This window comes from Terrapene carolina, unplaced genomic scaffold (assembly GCF_002925995.2).
Source record: "Terrapene carolina triunguis isolate 2854851 unplaced genomic scaffold, T_m_triunguis-2.0 Scaffold68, whole genome shotgun sequence".
In the NCBI taxonomy this organism is placed as follows: Eukaryota; Metazoa; Chordata; order Testudines; family Emydidae; genus Terrapene; species Terrapene triunguis.
The window spans coordinates 67,279,153-67,299,777 of NW_020664419.1; the positions used below are offsets into that span (position 1 = coordinate 67,279,153).

General features: G+C 39.3%; 1 protein-coding gene across 1 annotated transcript in view; it reads right to left on the reverse strand.

Annotated features, from left to right (window-relative positions):
- PPFIA2 (PTPRF interacting protein alpha 2) overlaps positions 1-20,625 on the reverse strand; it is a 624,013-nt gene that overhangs the window by 27,100 nt on the left and 576,288 nt on the right. The window contains exons 24-27 of the mRNA XM_026648822.1: positions 11,870-11,951; positions 7,394-7,594; positions 3,890-3,952; positions 2,196-2,225 (exon numbers count right to left, since the gene is read on the reverse strand). Of these exons, the coding sequence (XP_026504607.1) occupies positions 2,196-2,225; positions 3,890-3,952; positions 7,394-7,594; positions 11,870-11,951 (376 nt within the window). The remainder of the gene's footprint in view (positions 1-2,195; positions 2,226-3,889; positions 3,953-7,393; positions 7,595-11,869; positions 11,952-20,625) is intronic.

Consider the following 20,625-nt stretch of genomic DNA (forward strand, 5'->3'; position numbering starts at 1 on the left):
AGGTCCCTTCCAACCCTGATATTCTATGATTCTAAGTATGTAATTATTATAAAAAGAGGAGGGTGATAAATCGTTCTCCTTATCCACTGAGTACAGGGCAAGAAGTAATGGGCTTAAACTGCAACAGGGAGATTTAGTTCAGACATTAGGAAAAATTTCCTAACTATATGGGTAGTTATGCACTGGAACAAGTCACCTAGGGAGGTTGATAGAATCACTGTCCTTGGAGATTTTTAAAAACAGGGTAGACAAACACTTGTCAGGGATGACCTAGATAATACTTAGTCCTTCCTCAGCATAGGAGACTGGACTAGATGACCTACTGAGGTTCCTTCCAATCCTACAATACGGTGATCTATGATTTAAATGGACTTGGTAGTATATGGTGTGGTTTTCAAATAAAATAATAATAATTAATAAAATAAATCTTTGAAACTGTGTAATATACTGAAAAGCTTCTACATTAATGGTTCAGCTCCAAGAACTAGCACAATTTCCTTGATAGCTGTGTCATCTCAGCATGCTCCACTTTGGGTTATCAAAGTGAAGCCAGTCTGCTCTGACTGTTGATCCTAAACACAATTTGCAAAGGGTATTCTTTCTAGTAGTTCCTGGGCATTTAGCCTTTAGTGTAATTAATAGGGCCTTTCAGCTTCCATATGTGAAGTACATGATGGTTGTAGACTTTACGTGCAGAGCATCTAGACCCAGATTTTTAGAGATATTTAGGCACCTAACTCCCATTGATTTCAATGGGAGTTAGGTGCCTAAATACCTTTAAAAATCTGATCCCGTATTCTATAAATGACACACACAAAGAACCTCCAAAAATGTATACAAAAATTGTGCAGGCACTTGATTGTACCTTCAGTTACCCCTGCAGCACATATATATAAATGAGGATCCAAGTTTACTATGAACCAACCACAGGATGGTGTCAGGATGCCTTCAGCTGACCTATCATCCTTTCTCCCCCATAGTTTACTGATTGTTTCGTCATGAAGGGGAAGCATGCCATCTCTGTGACTTGGATGGCCTTCCACAGACACTGGTAGCCAGAACAAGAGAGGTCTTTTCTGTGCTAGTAGGGTTTGAAAGACATTGCCAGTAGGAACAGGAACCGTACCTGCACCCTTCACAATAGCCTGACATTAATATCCCATCTGGATAAGCAGCACATAAACTCAGTGTGTTGTGACCTAATTGCCCCAAACTTGGGCCTGTGTTTAGGAAAAGGTATGCTAAGGACAGTGTGGGAAGGATAATGAGGCATGCAGGGCCTTACTACTGACTACATGTACACAGGCCCACCGACAGCAATTCCGGGCCCCAGGGCAGAACACGCAGTGGGCCTGAGCTGCTGCTGACTGCGCTGCTGGCGCTCAGCAAGCTGCTGAGCACGCTCTTCCGCACGGCCAGGGCTTCTACATGCCGGGTCAGCTGCCTTTGCCGCTGCCGGTACCACCCCACGCGCACCTAGGAGCCCTGTGGCTTGCCCAGGCGATTTAACAGGGCCCAGGGCTCCCGGCCACCGGTACTGCAGCAGTGGCCAGGGGCCCCTGGGCCCTTTTAAATCGCCCGGGCTGCTGGGCAATTGCCCCATTTGTCCTCCCCTGTCGGCGTGCCTGCATATACATCCCCCATCCCTTGTGAGCAAACACGTTTCTAACCAATACCGGTATGGTTGGGAGCTGCATCTTGCTGGTGTCGAGGTCATGTAGCAGACATACGCATTCTTTATGAGCATTAGGGACTGCAGAGTAACAAGGCATTTGCAGCCATTGCCATTATTCTGCTTACTAGTGTGTTGTGTTTTACTACCTCATCATCCCAAGCAAAAGCAAATCATACTAGTGCATATAATGGATATGTGTGCAAAGTATATATGCACAAAATAAAGGATTGTGTTGAGTCTCCTTAAAATATCTGGTTACAAAATATCATAGCAATTTATATAAAGGAAAATATTTGCTGCAAATATGCTGTCTATGTTTTATGTAACAAACCTGTCTAGAAAAGATTTTCTTTGAATTAAAAATGTAAAAGATACTCATTATACTTAAACTAGTAGGAGGAAATCACAGCATTAGATTCATACAATAGCTGATAAAATGTTACAAGGTTTTCTATTACTATGTTAATTAAATTATTATTAGTCTTCCATCCCAAAAAGTGTAAAGTCAAAAGATTCATACCTGGGCCCAGCTGCCTTCCTCAGACTCTTTCTGTATTATCAGCAAGGAGCCATTAGAAAAGCAGGTAAAAATACAAAAAACACAAGTCAAGAAGCAAAAGGTGATTATAATGCAAATGTTAACAATTCTAGTACAAAGAAAAATGTACAAATAAATATGCTGATAATGCATTTGACCTAGTGTCAATGGCAAACTGCTTAGCTAAACTACAAAACTGACACCATTATAATTAAGGTTGAGTAAAAAACTTCTTAGTACTGACAAATCAAGAAAATATTAAAGATATAAAAACATCTTCATAGTTTTGTGAAATTTTACAAGTTCATCTCAAACTCCCTTACAAAAGCAGCTACTAAAGTCAAAATTTTGCCATTTTGCCTCAAAATATTGCAAATTAGGGGTAACCCACTGTTTTGTTCAGCAAAGTCTCAAAACATTCATAATGTAAAGCTGCGTTTACAAGCAGAATGGTTGAAATTTTGCCCTGATTCAGATCTGTGAAGACTTGTAAAGCTCTCGTGTTTGACTTGCACATACTCAACGGGCAAAGTAACAGTTTCATTCAATTCTGTTAACAGTAACATTTTGTACAACACATTGCAATAAAGCCACTCACTTTCTTGTACCAAAAGTATGTTGTTTTTTCCTGGTCAATTTTCCAGGGCTAGCTCTGTTTGTTGGTGCTAAAGGTGTTGTTATTGTGTTAGTGTTTTCTTTACCAATAATGATAAAGCTGAGAGGCAGCTTGGTTGTAAAAAATAATTGGTAAGGAAATCACTCCGTGAAATTTATAGTGAATATGTAAAACATTACAGCAAATGAAAATGTGTAACAAATCCATCTTTGCTGCATTAAAATGTAGATTTAGCACCTCCCCTGCCATTTATGGGCTGGGCTAACCATAAATTATTCTGAACTGAAGATAAGGTTTCATACATCTTTCTTTTTAAGCTTAGTTAATTGCTTACAAACATGGTCTCATGCTGGCATAGAACAATCTTACCTTTGAAAACAAAAATATAATTCTAACTCTGAGGTTTTGGGGAATGAAAAAAATCTGAGCCATTGACTGGGGGATACATATTGCCATACATTTTAAGTCTCTATCAAAATCAGTAAGACATTTGCCAAAAAATCAATGGCACAATAGTCACCCTAAGTCCCAGAAATGTGAACAACTTGGTCTGGTTTTCAAAGAGAGAATTCTAGCTAAAGCATTTTTGTCCTGATTACATACTGTTTAGGCTTCCTCTAGATTAACATCTCTCAGTGTCATCATTATTGCAAACTTCTATTTAAAGTGATACTGGCAAGGAGGCTTAGGGGCAAGGGCAGTACTGAAACTGCTATAGACTCATTTTTAACAGACTAGATTTCAAATTGACAGTGCTCCCTTATATTAAACACTCTTCCTTCATATTCAACAGAGCGTGACATTCAAATTAATGTTTCAGAAAATGAAACTACAGCTGTACAGTGAAATTTCAGTACTGTGTGCAAGTTAATATAGTCTCTGTGACTGTAATACATTTGGTATTTTATATTTTAGGGAACTGTTATGTTTTTTCTAACTTTATATTTGAGAAACAGTCTACAGGTGATCTGACAATTGTAAACAACTACATACACTTCAGTTGTGTTCTTGGCATTAAAATAAATATCACTGTTGTTTAAATAAAATTGGAAAGACTAACCGTTTTGGCTGGAGCTGCAAGATTTTCCATTTCTTCATGGGTCACCCAAACATTGCCTGAGGGCTGTTAACAAGGCCCACAGGGAAGCAGGTAGAATCCACATTAGGTAAGCAGTGTTAAAGAAGAAAGGCAGCACCACTGTAAGTTAACAGCGTATAGCATCACAATCAGCACAACCATGTTCTTGCCTCAATCGAACTGCAACTAGAGAGAGCTTTAGACAACTTGCTTTACATCTTTCTTCACTAAGATCTTAACAGATGATTGTTTATTAACCAGAAGTGGTGGATGAAATGTCTTACTCCTAATGTGGTGGAAATTCTCTGAATACCATTAAAAAGGAAAGAATAACAGTTAAAGCAAGTATATCACACAAAGAGCCGACGTAAGCTTTTATGTGGTAACTGAATCCTGAGGAGAGTTCTAATGTGGTGATGAATTTCCAGCCTAAAAATTCTGCACACATACTGCAGTTGCATTGTGATGTAACATAAGATCCATTTCCCTACAGTTCTGTATGTCAAACATTCTTGAAGAATTTCTTTTAAAAATGTTCGCTTTTCCCCCTCATGCCATTGTTTTTAATAAGGGTTAGAGTCTGACTTGCCCCCGTGTGACCAGGCAGGGAAGTAAGGGGGTTCAAGAGCTGGCTGAGCACACAAGGTCAAAGGCTGCAGTAAATTAACTTCCTTCTGGAGAAAGAGAGAGGACAGAGGACTTCTGACTCACGGTACAGCTGCGTGCCATCCATCCCTCAGGGCTAAATGCAAAAAGCCCAATCTACCCTAATATTTCTAGCCTGAATATGTGACATCTCATCAGGTAAATGTCAATGCTTTTCTTGAGCTATGTAACTATATATTTTAAAGGTGCCTCAGTAATGGGAATAGAGAAACCGAGATGTTCAGGGTAAAATTTGACTCTCAATAAACTCAGACTTCTCAGTGCCTGAGCCACTTTTGAAAATGGTACTTAGGTGTGTTTGTTTGAAAATTTACCCTAAGTCATCATGGTTTTTGCTATTGTCTTCAATGAGAACAAGATTCATCGTTGAATGAGGAAAGCCATCAGATTTTGAGTACATTTGCCAGATTCTTAGGGCCAGGTTACTGATAGCAGTACCTTGGATAGTACCACTTCAAGGAGGAGCACTCTGAGTAGTAGAAATCATCTCACTGGAGGAATAAGGTCCTCCTCAAAGTAAGAGTAACAGAATTTGGCCCTTAGCAGTTACTGTAATAGCTGACATATTTTGATTGCATAAATAAACCTCTAAAAGATGTTTAAATATCATAGGGATCAAAAACCACCAGTATGGGCATTCTATAGAAAAACTGATTGTGCAGATCAAGTGGTGCAAGTTGTATATGACATCATGACAGCAGAAAATTGAGCAGTGCTGTAAAAAGTCTTATAGCCACCTGATCATGCAGTGACTTACAACTACTATTTGTTCAAGATACATTTCACTATGACAGATAAAATTCACTTGCTCAGATCTGTGTCTGCAATTGTTTCCTTATATTATATTACTCAGCAATAGATTTAAAATTTATGTGCAACACAGTTCATTATCATTGAGCATTTAAAATATGGAAATTAAGAAGTTAAGAATATGGAAGTTAAGAGAAGGTAGAGAAATATTCAAATATCCTCACTGTTCAAACAATCTCTTCAATGAAAGAACAAGTGTAATATATTACACTGCACATTTAAAAATCCCCTTAATTCTGTCTCCATATTTCAGCCCAGCTTCCACTTATAGACCTGAAAACAATTTACATAAAACTAACTGTACTTGTATTTGCATCTGACTAAAATTAACATGTAGCAGAGGCTACAAAATAGCTTAATCTCTAGAAAGTTCAAAACTCACTTTGCAGACTCAAGAGGTTTGTATACAGGGGTTTGAATAAGCATCCGGACTTTTGGATGCTGATCCAAACAAAGGCTCAGTGCCAGGGGCGGCTCTATGTATTTTGCCGCCCCAAGCACGGCAGTCAGGCGGCTTTTGGCGGCGCGCCTGCGGGAGGTCTGCCTGTAACGCGGATTCGGCGGCGTGCCTGCGGGAGGTCCGCCGGTGCCGCACCTTCGGCGTACCCGCCGCTGAATTGCCGCCGAAGCCGCTGGACCGGTGGACCTCCCGCAGGCACGCTGCCGAAGGCAGCCTGACTGCCGCCCTCATGGCGACCGTCAGGCCACCCCAGGCATGCGCTTGCTGCACTGGTGCCTGGAGCCGCCCCTGCTCAGTGCCCAAATGGAGAAGGGAAAGTGTTAGTATTCCAATGTCTCCCCTTCCCAGGCAGCATGTTGCCTCGGACCCCCTTCATTTTCAATCAGCTTCCCCTTTTCTGACAGGAAAATACTATACAGCATAGGGAAATAAATACTTATACTTATACTATCCTTAAATGTGAGTGTTGTCTTAGGTTTTTCCATTTCTTTCTTTTCTCCCCTTTTCTCTCACTTTGATTAATTTGCTTCATCTCTTTTTCCTGCTGCCTACTGTTCTCCTCTCTTGACTTTCTTTCTACCCTTTTTTCCTTCAGGGTCTCTACCTCTCAGCCTTTTCCCTTCACCTCTTCTGCACAATTCCCATCAGTCCAAGCTCCTTTTCTCTTTCTCTGACCTCCAATATCTCTTTCTAGGCCCAGCTTTCTCACCTTACTTCCAGTCATCTATTTCTTAGCGTTCACCATCTGTCTCATGATTCTCTCCCTTCCTAACTCCCATTCTTTATTTCTTTCCCCACCAGCATGGCCCCTTTGTTCTCCGTCTCCCCACCTCCATGCACACTCTTACCATAACACACACAGGATTCTCACCCTCTCAAATTCACTTCCATTTCTCACCTTTGCTTTCTTTCAAACAGGCTTCTTCCCATCACTTTCATTCTCTCTCCTATATGCACTCTTCTCCTGCCTGCTCTCTCTTCTCCCATCACCCACACCATTATACACAGAAAATAAAACACTTTCTATCTCTCTTCCTTCTTCTCACTACATAGCCACATACTCTTGCTGCCTCTCCTAGGAAGGAAAGATAAGCAGGAGGATACAGCAGATCCAGGCTGGGGGATAACTGAAAAAGGTAGAAGGAGGGAGAGGCAAGAATATTCTATGGGAGGAAAGAGCCAGGGCAGGAAAAGTATCTGGTTCATTTAGGGAGAGGATGTGACTTGGAGAAAGGGGAAAATATAATACCTGCAAAAGTACAAGTAAGTTTCCAAACATTAGGTATCTATGCATAGCATGTGTGAGCATTTTGAGGTTTGCCCTTCTCTCATATTGATCACTGAGGTAATGTCAAGGTTAATCAGAAGCACGATGTTAAAAATGTATTTTTTACAGGAAAGTATCAGTGATCAACAAGCAAGGAAAGGCATTTCCACTCTCTTCAGGACAATTCAGACTGATTTTGATTTGGTTTGTACTACACAACTTTTGCTATGGATTTTGACACAGTGTCAAGTGTGAGAAAGAAAGTTAACTGAACGTGACTCACTGTTCTAGAAGTGGGAGGAGCTGATGGACTCGTAAGTGATACCATCTCCTGGATTGCTAGTCGGAGCTTTAAGCGATGGAGAGGGTTGCTGATTCCAATTTCTCTCTGAATCTCAGTATCAGACAAAGCAGACATTATGGCTCCACTCTTCACATTTGCACGGCAAGCAGCAACATACCATGCAGGCATTCCCAACCACAGCTGTTGAGAAAAAAGTCACCAGTTTAAGACACTAGAACTCAATTTCTGAGATTTCATACATGATTTAGTTATTAAGACACCTGCCACGTGAATTACTATGGTAATACTCAAGTACTCAAATCACCAGTTTGTGAAAGGCCCTTTTGCGCATGCAGATTCAGGCATTGCACAGGCAAAAGTGTGATCAAAAAGTGATTTTGATGTTGTGAAATGGCTTCGGAATTCTGGACCTGAGCACGACTGGAGATTTCACATTAGCTCTCTAGTGTTCCATAACCATACCAGGAATGTCGAATACAGGCATGTTTCTTAGGGTATGTCTATATTCCAGCTTGAGGAGACATACCTGCACTAGCTCAATGACAGCTAGTGTGTGGAACATTGAGTATACCCACAACAGCATGGGCCACTGATAGGGTAGCTGCCCTGAGTACTCACCTAGCATCTTGGATGGGTTGTGCTCAGGGTGGCTAGCCCCTTGCGCCGTGGCTGCTACACCCTATTTTGAGTGTGCTAGATCAATGAGTGCTAGCACAGGTATGTTTCCTTGAACTGGAACATAAGAACGGCCGTACCGGGTCAGACCAAAGGTCCATCTAGCCCAGTATCCTGTCTACCGACAGTGGCCAATGCCAGGTGCCCCAGAGGGAGTGAACCTAACAGGCAATGATCAAGTGATCTCTCTTCTGCCATCCATCTCCACCCTCTGACAAACAGAGGCTAGGGACACCATTCCTTACCCATCCTGGCTAATAGCCATTAATGGACTTAACCACCATGAATTTATCCAGTTCTCTTTTAAACGCTGTTATAGTCCTAGCCTTCGCAACCTCCTCAGAATTTACACCTCCAGCTCAAAGTGTAGACATATGCAAAGTGTTTTCAGAGCCACTCAAAATCCCTGCCTGCAAAAGTCCTACTATTCTTTTCCTGACCTCTTATGAGCAGAGACTGACCATAAGACTGAACTGTGCTCAACTGTTTTGCATTCTTCTAGGCATGCAAAAACACACTGCCTGTTGTGTCACCTTATTGTGATTGCAAGAACACCCAGGTCTTCTTATCCACAGGAAAGAATTCCATATTAAAGAAATACATATGTGAACCCTCCAAAACACGGTCCTCCCAAAAAACCAAACCCCCTTCCCCAATATCCAGGGAGCTCCTAGTCACAGTATGAAATACATTCAATTATAATGAAATGTGCAGAAGGAGGACCAAAAGACATAACTTGACAACATTTTCAGACTTGACTAGTGATTTTGGGTGCCCAACTTGAGAAATTTGTACTTTTCAAATATAAGGTGTAAAAAAGCATGTTTCAAATGAATGCATTAGCTAGTGGTAGTGTACAAATATTCTTTTCTGTTCTGTTTCCTATACCACACCCATCAGCATGGAACTGATAATACCGTACCACTTAAGGATTACATTTTCAAGATTATTCACTACTTTTGGGTGTCCAGTTCAGGATACTAGGTCTGGATTTTCATAGATTAATAGATTCCAAGGCCAGAAGTGTCCACTGTGAACTAGTCTGATCTCTTGCCTAACACAGTCCATAGAACTTCCCTAAAATAATTCCTGTTTGACCTAGAAGAATTCCTGTTTGAGTTAGAACAATTCCTGTTTGAGCTAGAAACATTTTCATAGGTGCTAAGCATCTGCAGCTCTATCTGAAGTAAATGGGAGCTTCACATGCGCCACACCTCTGAAAAATCATGTTCTGTGTGTCTCAAGTTGAACATTCAAAATTAACATATAATTTTGAAAATGTAACTCTAAATCCTCTCCAATGTCTTTGGATATTAGAAGCTGTTTTACCAAGAGAGAAAATGTAGGCATGGAAAAATTTTTAAACATGGCATTGGTTAATCCATATGCACCTGGACAGCCATCAGGGACAGGTAGAAGTGTGTCTGATTTACCAAACTCCTACATTGAAATGAAATACTGAACATTAGACCTAAACCATCAGGTTGGAAATCTGTACCATGAAGAGAGCTGTGTGATAAATTTCATATGATGGGGGGAGGGGGCAGGGAACCCCAGGATCTACAAAGAGCTAAAAATGCTCAGTATAGAGAAAACTTATTTTTCCACAGGTGCAGACTTGGGTACAACACCTTATCCTTTTGGAATTTCCTCCAACTCCCCAAGGCTGATGGAGTGCCCTTTTGCATCCTTTTGGGCAGTGTTGTGCCTGGTACCAAGCTGTAGTGCACAAAAACTGCCCGATGCTTCAAGGGATGATCCGGGAGGCAGCTATCTGTAAGGATTACTTGGCATGTTTCATTAGAATAGGGGCTATGAAAAGGCAAAATGGCAAGATTCCTCCTCTCCCTCCAGTATTTGCTTCAGATGTAGACCTAATATGATATTCTGTCAAGCATTACAACATTCACTAATGCAGGACTTCTCAGAATGACTGAAAATATCACCGAATTGTTCTCAAATCTTATGAAAATTCCCATTTTTACCATATTAAAAATCAACAAGTAAAAACTGGAAATTTTGCATGAAAATAGACAGACATAGACTTTACTCTTGGATGTCACTGAGTTTCATACTGTCCTTTTCCATAGTAGGAGTGAAATTTTCTGATGGCTTGTCACTGGTACCACTGTAACTTGCTCATCATCATAGTCTGTCAGGGGACCAGTTACTTAGTGCTAAACCTAAGTGTTGAGGATAAATAAAAATTCTCAGCTATATGGAGGCCTAAACCACACTTCAAGAATACTAACCCTTCTGGCTGCAGTTCAGTGATTTTAAAAAAACATATCACTCATTGTTTTTGAAAATGAAGACATTCTGAAGAGCCAGACTGGGACAGGTGCACAAAGGGTCGGGGGGAGGGCAAATAGCCCACACCTCAGATGGCCTACATAATGGGTCGCTACCATCACAGTTCCAGTGCCCAGGGGAGTTTAGTCAGATCCTCCATATGCCCCATGAGGAGTACAAAGAGGATGGGGAGAGTCTGGGAGGAAATGGATCCCTGTCTCTCCACCATACACTGGTCTACAAAAGAGCACTGTAGGGAGCAGGCTGTGCTGAAATATGGTATATCAAGAAGCTTAGGGAGAGACTGGGTCTCTTTTTGATGCACAGTCCCCTCTTTGAAGTGCCCCACACCACACATACAGGACTGAGTTTTAAAGCACTATCTATACCCAGTTAAATTGCCATGTAAAGCTTAATAGGGACATGTATGCAGATTGAGTCCAGGGCCCAGATATAGAATTGTCAACACAACTGATCTTAGCCAAAGGACTATGAAAAATTTATGCATAGCTTCATAATGCATCTTCTCTCATATTTTCTATACATGTATTCTTTAAATAAATTAGATTTTTCTCCTTTTCAGACTCTCTCCAAGCCAAACACTCCACTTAGTTTGCACTTAAACAGCTCCTTAGAACAGAAGACAGCAATTTGGAAAGGAGAGTGGCCTAAGTTTGAGTTCTTTACTTCTGTAGAACTTGATTCAAAGTTAAAGGGTAAAAAGGAGTGTACAGGTCTTAATCAGCTCTATAGCAGACACTTATCTACATCAGAAACAACCACTTAGTGTGACACAAATAGTGTCTCGGAAAAGTGTATACCCATTGTTCCAAGCAAGGAGGATGCAGATCAAGATTGAGACACTTTATCAGCATTAGTTTAGGAAGCTCACAGCTCTTAAGATTTATCCAAGCTATACATATGTATATTACACACCAAATAACTATGTTTAAAGAACACTAAGATGACAGTCAAGCAATGAAAATTTAGCAAATGCCAGTATTAAGTTTGCCTTAATTTGCCTGCCTTGTACTTATGTGTTATGAAAAGTCTTTAAATTATATGAGTACATACTATTTGTGAGGGTAAGATCCTCTACACATATTTGCCACTCGGAGAAATAAGAGAGACAGACACACTCTGACAGTGGGTTTCCTAGACACTTACTGACAGAGGAATATTGAGACTCAGGAACCCAGTGTTCAATTGCAGTTTTTCTAGGGTAGCATTATTCAGAGGTAATCAACCTTTTTTTTTGCCCCCATTCCATCCAACCTGCCTCTATCTCCCTCTCGGCAGTTTCTGTCTCAGCCCCTCACCCTTTATCCACCTGCAGCTGGCAGTGATACTACAGCTAATAGAAAGTAAGAAAAGGAAACATTCAAACTTTCTTTCCAAATACTGTCTCTTAGAGTTTGGGAGGGTAACATAAATACAGAAGTTCTGTGAATAAGATCCATGTTTCCAAGTTCTCCTCTTAACACTTACCTCCAGCCACGCAACCACTGTAGGCCCGTCCCACTGTGCAAAAGGCAATCCCTTTCTCCGAGCTTCTTCCAGAAGTTCATGCCTAAAAGTGTATCATAAAGTGTTAAGTGGGTGGCAGTACCCGGGACAGCAGAGATACACTTACACTTCCAAGGCTAAATGCAACAATAATACAGCACAATAACTTTCCTCATTTACACCAATAACCTTGTTAAAGTATTTAAGCCTAAGTAAAAGCAGTTCCTTGCCTTTTTTGAACATATTCTTTTCTCTATCCCAAACTTTTTTCTCTTTCTGTTCTAGGACTCGTTTTTTCTTGGACTAGGACTCCTTTGATAATGCCTAACATGTAAAGGAAATACTTTTGTATTTTAAGTTTCAACATTTCTGGATTGCATATAGAAATATACCATAGAGAAGACATCTGTTATACAATTTTGTTACACGTTTTGACACAATTCACTGGATAAGCATTGTGATAATTTATCAACGATATGTGAATCATTATAACGGTGGCCAGCTACAGATCCAAATTCTGCACCTGCCATCTCCCCTGGACTTCAAAGACTGTGGAACCCATCACTCCACAGTAACAATTTGGCTTTTGCAGCTTTTAAAACAAAGAGTATAACATCACATATAATATAACGGTATTGAATATCATACAGATTATATACATTTTAACTCTATTAAAATATCAGGAAAATGCTAGCTTTACATTTCACTCATATTAAATAATTTGATCACGCACACGAAAAAAATCCTTTTGCACAGGGGAAAGGATCAACAGGATATTGCAGGGGGCACAGAATTCATCACGTAGCCCCCTGTTTTTTATAACCAAAGTATTTCTGTCTGCCTCCCACTGAGAGGAGCACAGAAGGCAAGTTCTCAGCAGTAATGGAAACAAATTAGATAAGGACTATGCTAATGTAACATTAAAATTTGCTGACAACACCTCATAAGAAAGGAAATTTAAAGTGGTAATATTGATTTTGCTTCCTTGTCCTTTATTGTTGCAGTCTACGTGGTTCAGAGATCCCCCAACAACGCTTCTTTGCCTTAGTAGCTCTTCACATAGGGATCTTGAAAAACTGTGGCACAATGAAGCAGAGATAAAGGTGAGAGAATGACTCTGTTTTTTCAAGAAATAAACTTGGGGTTCCCAAATCATGAAGGGTCAGATTCTGTTACTTGTGCTCCTACTGAGTATCCTCTTATTCTGTAAATTACTCCATTGTAATCAATGGAGTAACACTTTCAGATAGATGCTATTCAGTGAGTGAGCATTTCAGAATTTGGCTCTAATAGAAGGGGAGAAAGACTGATTAAGACCTGCATACCTCTTTGTCTTGATAGTCTAATTTTTTATTTGAATCAAGTTGTCCAGCAGTGACAAACACAAAGTACTTATGTCACCGTCCTTTCCAAATTTATGTCTTCAGTTCTATGGAACTGTTTAATTTCTTAAATGACAACTTTCAGGTACAAAGCAAGTTTTTTAGATACCCAAAAGTCAGAGTTTATAGGTGAAATCAGCTGCTTAAATACCTAAATTCCCTAAATTATTTTGCATCCAGAAGAAGAGTCCATTTTTGAAAATCTGGCCTTACAACTGTTTCAGGTTTCTGTATTTCTCCGATAGCTATAGATAACACCATTGACATCTGACAACACTTTTCAACCAAAATCAATCTCTCAGCACACACACTATCCTCTGCTACAGGGAGTTTTGCAGTTGCTTGTAGGAAACTGGTTATATAACTGCCACTTGCTATCCAAGTCCTTTTCCTGAATCCCAGGTACGCCAAGGAGACCTGGGGAGCTGGGCCAAGGAGCCCAAAACTACCAGTAAAAAAATCAGTTAACTGCTTGGTGCTTAAGGATGGCATTTACTCTCTGTGGGTGGCTGGTGGAAGTGAGGGTTTCCTGCTCCAATTTCCCAGAGAGGGTGGAGTGGCCCTCTCTACCACACTGTTGTTTCACAGGTTCTATCCCATAATTGGAGTATGAGATCACTCAACCACCCCTCTCCCCATCATCAGTGTGAGCTTCCTCAGTGCTCAGCGGTATGTGAGTGGGGGGGAACTTCGGTCTAGGAGGCAAATTTGGGCTTGTTAGATCTCTTTTTAAACCCATGGCTGAACTCTGGAATTGAAGTGCCAGGAAAAGAGACATAATCTTTAGGCCCCAGAGCCCCTTTACAATGTCTTTCCCCTGAACAACTCACTTCCTCCAGCCTGGAATATCAGAGAAAGTATTGAGCATGTTCAGTATATCTCTGGTGTGATTCCCATGAGCTCAGTTGCCATATGGTAATCAGACCGGAGTCAGGTTCGGGCTCTCAGTTTAGCATTATGCTGCCGCTTCTGAGGGAGATGTTCTCCCCTGGAGTAGCGAAGAGCCTCTATAGTTGCATGGTTAGTCAGACTTGTGGCGGTACTTATGGGAGAGCAGCTCTGGATATTGCTTTTGGCTGAACAGAACAGTCCAAAACCTGAATTTCTTATACTCCTGGCTACGGCTATCAGTGACATCACACATAATCCTGAGGTTCTTGGAAGGCACAGCAGGGGAAGGAGGAAAATAATTATAAATAATTTTAGTTGTAATTTTAAAATCTATTATTCAGTCAAATATTGTATTACGGTGAAATTTACCCTTGGGCAGAGTGCCAGCACAAGACCAAAGCCTCACTTAATGATTTGGGATCTTAAAGAAATCTTTATTTATTTTTTTAGAAGGATTGAAATTTATATTTAAAAGCTCAGATAATAATTTCCTTTTCCTTTATAGTTTTGCCTAAAACTCATGAAATGCAAATTTTATTTAAGTTGAATTTCCCCCCTTTTTAAAAAACCCCCGTGGTTTAAATATGTATGATTTTATAGTATATAATATGAAATTATAAACTATGTCACTTAGGCTGTCTACAGGGTTTGAACCTTGGATCTGCAGAACTAAAAGCAAAGCCTCTATTACTCCATATAAAAGCAGCAATTTCTTAGGTGATAGCTGTAGTAGACTCTTATCCTCTTATATGAATCAGCCACTAGAGGGGGACAAAGATCCACACTTTGTTAGAATGGGTTACAAAAATGAGTATAATGCAAGTTAATTAATAAACTATGTATAATTTTGATAAAAAGTAAATATAATTTTTAAATGGAGACATACTATTTCATAGAACTGGAAGGGACCTTGAAAGGTCATTGAGTCCAGTCCCCTGCCTCCACAGCAGGACCAAGGACTGTCCCTGACAGATTTTTACCCTAGATCCCTAAATGGCCCCCTCAAGGATTGAGCTCACAACTCTGGGTTTAGCAGGCCAATGCGCAAACCACTGAGCTATCCCTCCCCTTGTAATAATAAAGGTAATATAACTAAAATAGCAACTTCCAGTATTTATGAATAATATGAATCTTCTGCAGTGATTGTAGGTCTGCAGCAAATTTTCAAACCAAAATTCCTTGGCTATTTCAAAGTCAAGTTGAAAAAAAATCAAAATCAAGATGTTAGAATCAAGATTGTGTTATATAAGAGGTGACAGTAGCTGATGGCTTTATAATCTCTGAATCTATTAAAGCGGTTTTCACTTGAGAATACATTAGTTTATTTTACAGTATAAACTTCTTGCAAAAAGAATCAGATAATTTTCAAATGAATCTGTAATTTTTCATTACAACGTGGAAATGGCTAAAATTGTGTGCAATTTTCCTACCACCAGGGTAATAACAGCTATAAACCAGTTCACATAAATTTAGATGCCATTTTTGGAGAAAAATGTATACACTACACTTCATCAAAGTAGTTTATGAGGCCATGAAGTTATTCTAAGTAAAACACACAAATTAGTGACTGAGAGGAAGGGGCCCGTGGCTCCAGAGGGTAGCCTACTGCTTGCTCCGCAGATGGACAGAGAGGCCCCCGGTTACAGGAAGCTACAACTGCAGCTGCCTCCTCCCTGCCTAGTTAAGCAACTGATCATTAGGGGAGGAACAGTGAATGTGCTCAGCTGCATTAATAACAGCCTCAGACTGTTTCCCTCTGCTGGGGCTTACAGTTGGTGGGGAGAAATGTAGTGTTCCCCTTCCTAATCTGAAAGGTGGGGAGGAGCTGGCAGATGTCAGAGAAAGCACTATATACCGTTACACTATGTCACTTGTTTGTATCTTTAGGCAGATACAGGACTTTCCTTGCTTTCCTATCTAATTTTTGACAACATGTGCAACCAATATGGTAAGGAGAATTGATATTAATTAGACTTTACTGTAAGAGGTAGTTTGCATATAATATTCTCTAAAAGGGTTTGCAAGCACTGGAATGATTACAAAATGAATCAATATTTTTAGATATTATTATTTAAGAATAAAATCCCCTTTATTTAAGACACTGTGGGAGTAACTGTAATATGAGTGTAGGACTGGAAGGGACCTTCATAGGTCATCTAGTCCAGTCCCCTGCACTGAGGAAGGACTAAGTATTAGGGACCATCGCTGACAAGAGTTTGTCTAACCTGCTCTTAAAAACCTCCAATGACAGAGGTTCCCACAACCTCCCTAGATAATTTGTTCCTGTGCTTAATGAGCCTTATAGTTAGGTAGTTTTTCCTAGTATCTAACCTAAATCTCCCTGCTACAATTTATGCCCATTACTTTCTGTCTTCAGTGGATAAGGAGAACAATTTATCACACTCCTCTTGATAACATCCTTTTATGTACTTGAAGATTGTTATCATGTTCCCTCTTGGTCTTCTCTTCTTCAGACTAAAGAAACACAGTTTTTTCAATCTTTCCTTGTAGGTCATGTTTTCTAGGCCTTTAACCCATGTTTGTTGCTCTCCTTTGGACTTTCTCAAATTTGTCCACATCTTTCCCAAAGGACACAGTACGCCAGTTGAGGCTTATCAACGCTGAGTAGAGTGGAATAATTACTTCTCATGTCTTGCTTACAACACCCCTACTAATACATCACAGAAAGATATTTGTTGTTTTGAAACACTATTACACTGCTGACTCATCTTTAATTTGTGATGCTCTACAACCCCCAGATCACTTTCTGCAGTACTCCTTCCTAGACAGTCATTTCCCATTTTGTATTTGTGCAGCTGATTATTCCTTCCTAAGTGTAGTTCTTTGCATTTGTCCATATTGCATTTCATCCTATGTATTTCAGACCATTTTGACATTTTGTCAAGATAATTTTGAATTCTAATCCTGTCCTCCAAAACTCTTCCAACTCTTCCCAGTTGGTATTGTCCACAAATTTTATAAGTGTACTCTCTATGCCATTATCTAAATAATTTATTATTGCATCATTAACTATCTTCTACTGTGCTAGATAGGCAGGGCCCGAAATTTCGTCCCCCCCAACCAAAAAAAAAAAAAAAAAAAAGCCGCGATCCCTTCGCTCCTAGAGGGAGTGAGGGACCTGCCGCCTCCGAATTGCCGCAGGTGCTGCCCCTCTCCCTTGGCCGCCCCAAGCACCTGCTTGTTAAGCTGGTGCCTGGAGCCGGCCCTGTAGATAGGTGTTGCAAACTAAGGAAATTATATGAAAGTGGACTTTAGTTAGCCTCTGTCCAAAGCTAGGGTGACTCTTCTGTTAATCTAACATTTTAGAAAGAAGACATGATACAACTGGGTATCCTAACTATTGGTGCAATTAGAGAGGGGCACAGTCAGGTGTGTCTGGGCTGGCTGGCACAGAATGGTGGTGACATGGAAGTGCGGGCTACCCCCAGCATTGACTTCTCTTCCCTAATCCAAGGAAACTACTTCACAGGGGCACTATTGTACTGGGCTGTTCTCCCTATCCTGATCCTCCCCAGAGCCCCGTGGGACTGTTTAGCATATGACTATGCTAACACACTCAACATTATTATACTAGGGTTGCCGTTCAGCACTTTGAAACTCCTCTGAAGGGAGCAGTGGCCAGAGTGGCTAATATAGGAACTTTGCTGTCAGGGGAGAGATAAAACCCAAGAGATCAGTGCTGACTATGAATGTTCAGGACAACCTGAGATTTAGGGCAGTGGTTTTCAATCTGTGGTCCATGGAGGGGGTCCACAAAAGGCTGTTGTTACCATAGAATAGTGGTTTTCAACCTGTGGTCTACAGTCTCCTGGGGGTCAGCAGACTAAGTCTAAGATTTCCAAAGGGGTCCATAACTCCATTTAACATTTTTTAGGAACCAAAAATGAAAAAAGGTTGAGAACCACTGATTTAGGGGTTTATAATTCATGGAATTTCTTGGCCACTAAATGTTTTTTTCCTGCATAGGTGATTTTCAAACCCTGTATCACCTGCTGCCAACTGTTCATTGTGTAACAGTAAACGAATGTTATTTAAAAATGAATGACTAAGGAGAGTCCACTCATTGACCTCTCTGTAGGCAAATATTAAAATCTGGATTAAAAACGAAATCTCTAGCTTGATCTTGTTTATAACTGTCACAAAAGTGAGGCTCACCTAATGAGGTGAACAATAAATAGCTGCTCAAGATGACTGACACCTAAATTCAAGTGCAGGAACTATAATACAAAATCTAAACACTTCCATGATGAAACTTGAATTTCAACACACAACTCCGTACTTCTGTAAAACAGTAGTACGATTAGATAGTTCCAGCTGATTTCACATGTAGAGTTCTCAGTAATACCAATTATAATGGCTCTTAATTAAAATTCAATAGCAAATGTGAGGCAAGTTCATAATGAGGCATGTTAAAACAAGACGTAACAACATTTTAATAGTACGGTACTAGTAGTTCTCACTTAGAAACGCTGGCTTGTAGACAGAGAAGCTAATTCCCATGAAATGTCATGCATAAAAGTTTTCTAATAAAGATATTGGCTGCAAGTCAAAATGTTTCGTTGAAGACAAAATGCAACAGATTCCCTTTATTATTATTATTATTTCCTTTATTATTATTTAACACTGAGTAATGTAAATGGAATTGTTAATTATTGTCTTCTTTTAAGTAGAAATATTGTCCAAATTACAACAAGCCTTTATACATATTAGATTTCTGTAAATTAAGATAGAAGATGCCATTCAATGAGAGCAACTTGAGGACTTCAAACCAAGGTGTAAACACAATTGATTCTCCATGGAAAAATAATATTCAGATAAATGAAACAGACAAATGTCCAGGAACTAGTGTCTTAGATTCAAAGCCCTTTGGAATCAGGCAAGAATCTTTCCATTGAACTCGTAGGGCTTTGGCAAAAGGAATTTTTCATTTCTCTGTATTGGTATTTTTTAGCCACTATAGATTTAAAAGGAACTAGAAGCAAACTTGCCATTGCCATATACTTTTGACTTAATCTCTTTTAAAAGGGTCTATATGTATTTTAAATACAATCCTTAATTAAAAATTAAGTTACTTCTTCAAACTCTTGCCCTTCGGCTGACCCTGACTTTAAATAATGCAGTCATCTTTTCTATGTATATGCATATATATATGTATTACTTTGTATAATAGGTGGACTGGGAATGGTGGGCAAGTTAATTCTTCATGTCTTTGCAAAACTTTTTCCAGTTAACTTTAAAAGAATTTTCAGGGGAGAATGATTGAAATATTGAAACAGGTAAATGTAAGTAATGATTCAAGCAATAAATAAAAAGTGTTTAAAAACAAAGGGGAAGGGAAGTTTTCTTATTCATTGAATATGAGCATAGGTAACATAGTTATGAACAGCATTTTTAAACATTGCTGTAATTGCTGTATATTAGTGCATGTTCTGCAAGCAGAAGAGCTTTATTGCTTTTCTGAAAGCATACATTATGCGAACAGAGGCATATTCTGGAATGCTGAATAGCCATAAAAATACAGATCATAACTTTAAATTAAAGCAGCAGAGAATTACTATTAAAAATATAATCAAAACAATAATGAACCAAATAGACTTGCCAAATAGATGACCTTGCAATCTAGTATAAAGTTTACTAGACATTATTAGAAACCCTTGGAGCTTACAGGTTAATTAAATTTTATTAAATCAGGTTTTGTACCAGCATTTCATAGTAATACATTTTAAATTAAAATAGTAACTCCTGTCCTCTACAAGTTTATTTCTGGTCTTCCAATCTTAAAAAAAGCCATAGTTCAGACATATTTAAGAGTCTGTGTACTCTGCATAGAATTTTCTTTTATAAGCTCCATAAATAGTTTGTTTCAGGAAAAACAAAAAACATGTTCAATTGATCTAAGAGGAGGAGATGAGGATTTTAAAACTGAAATCAGGAGAGCCAATTAAAACAAATTTCCATACTTTTAAAACAAATGAATTGGTGAAAAAGAAAAATAAGCATGAAATTATATAAGCATAAAATGAAAATATTGTTGTTCTATATACAGAGTATGTAGACCCAACGAGCCAATCTATTTTTAAAATGGACTGGCATTATCCCCAGGGTAGATTCATAAGAGTAAGGGCTTCAGGATGAAGTCCTGAATTTAATAAAATGAGGAATATTGTGTGTTCAATTATTATAAAGTTTTAGAATACCCTGAACATTTGGTTTGGGGTTAGTTCTCTGCATAGGTCTGGTTATATAATTGAAAAGGGAAAAGAAAAAAAGAAAAGAAAACATGGTGCTGAAAATGAACATGTTCAGCAGCCAATGTGATTTAACTTACCCAGATATGCTTTTCATGAGATGAAGAGAGATGGATGGAAAAAAAAAGCACACAAACATTAATGAATATATGTCAATCCATTAAAAAAATCATGATAGATAAAATAATAGCACAAT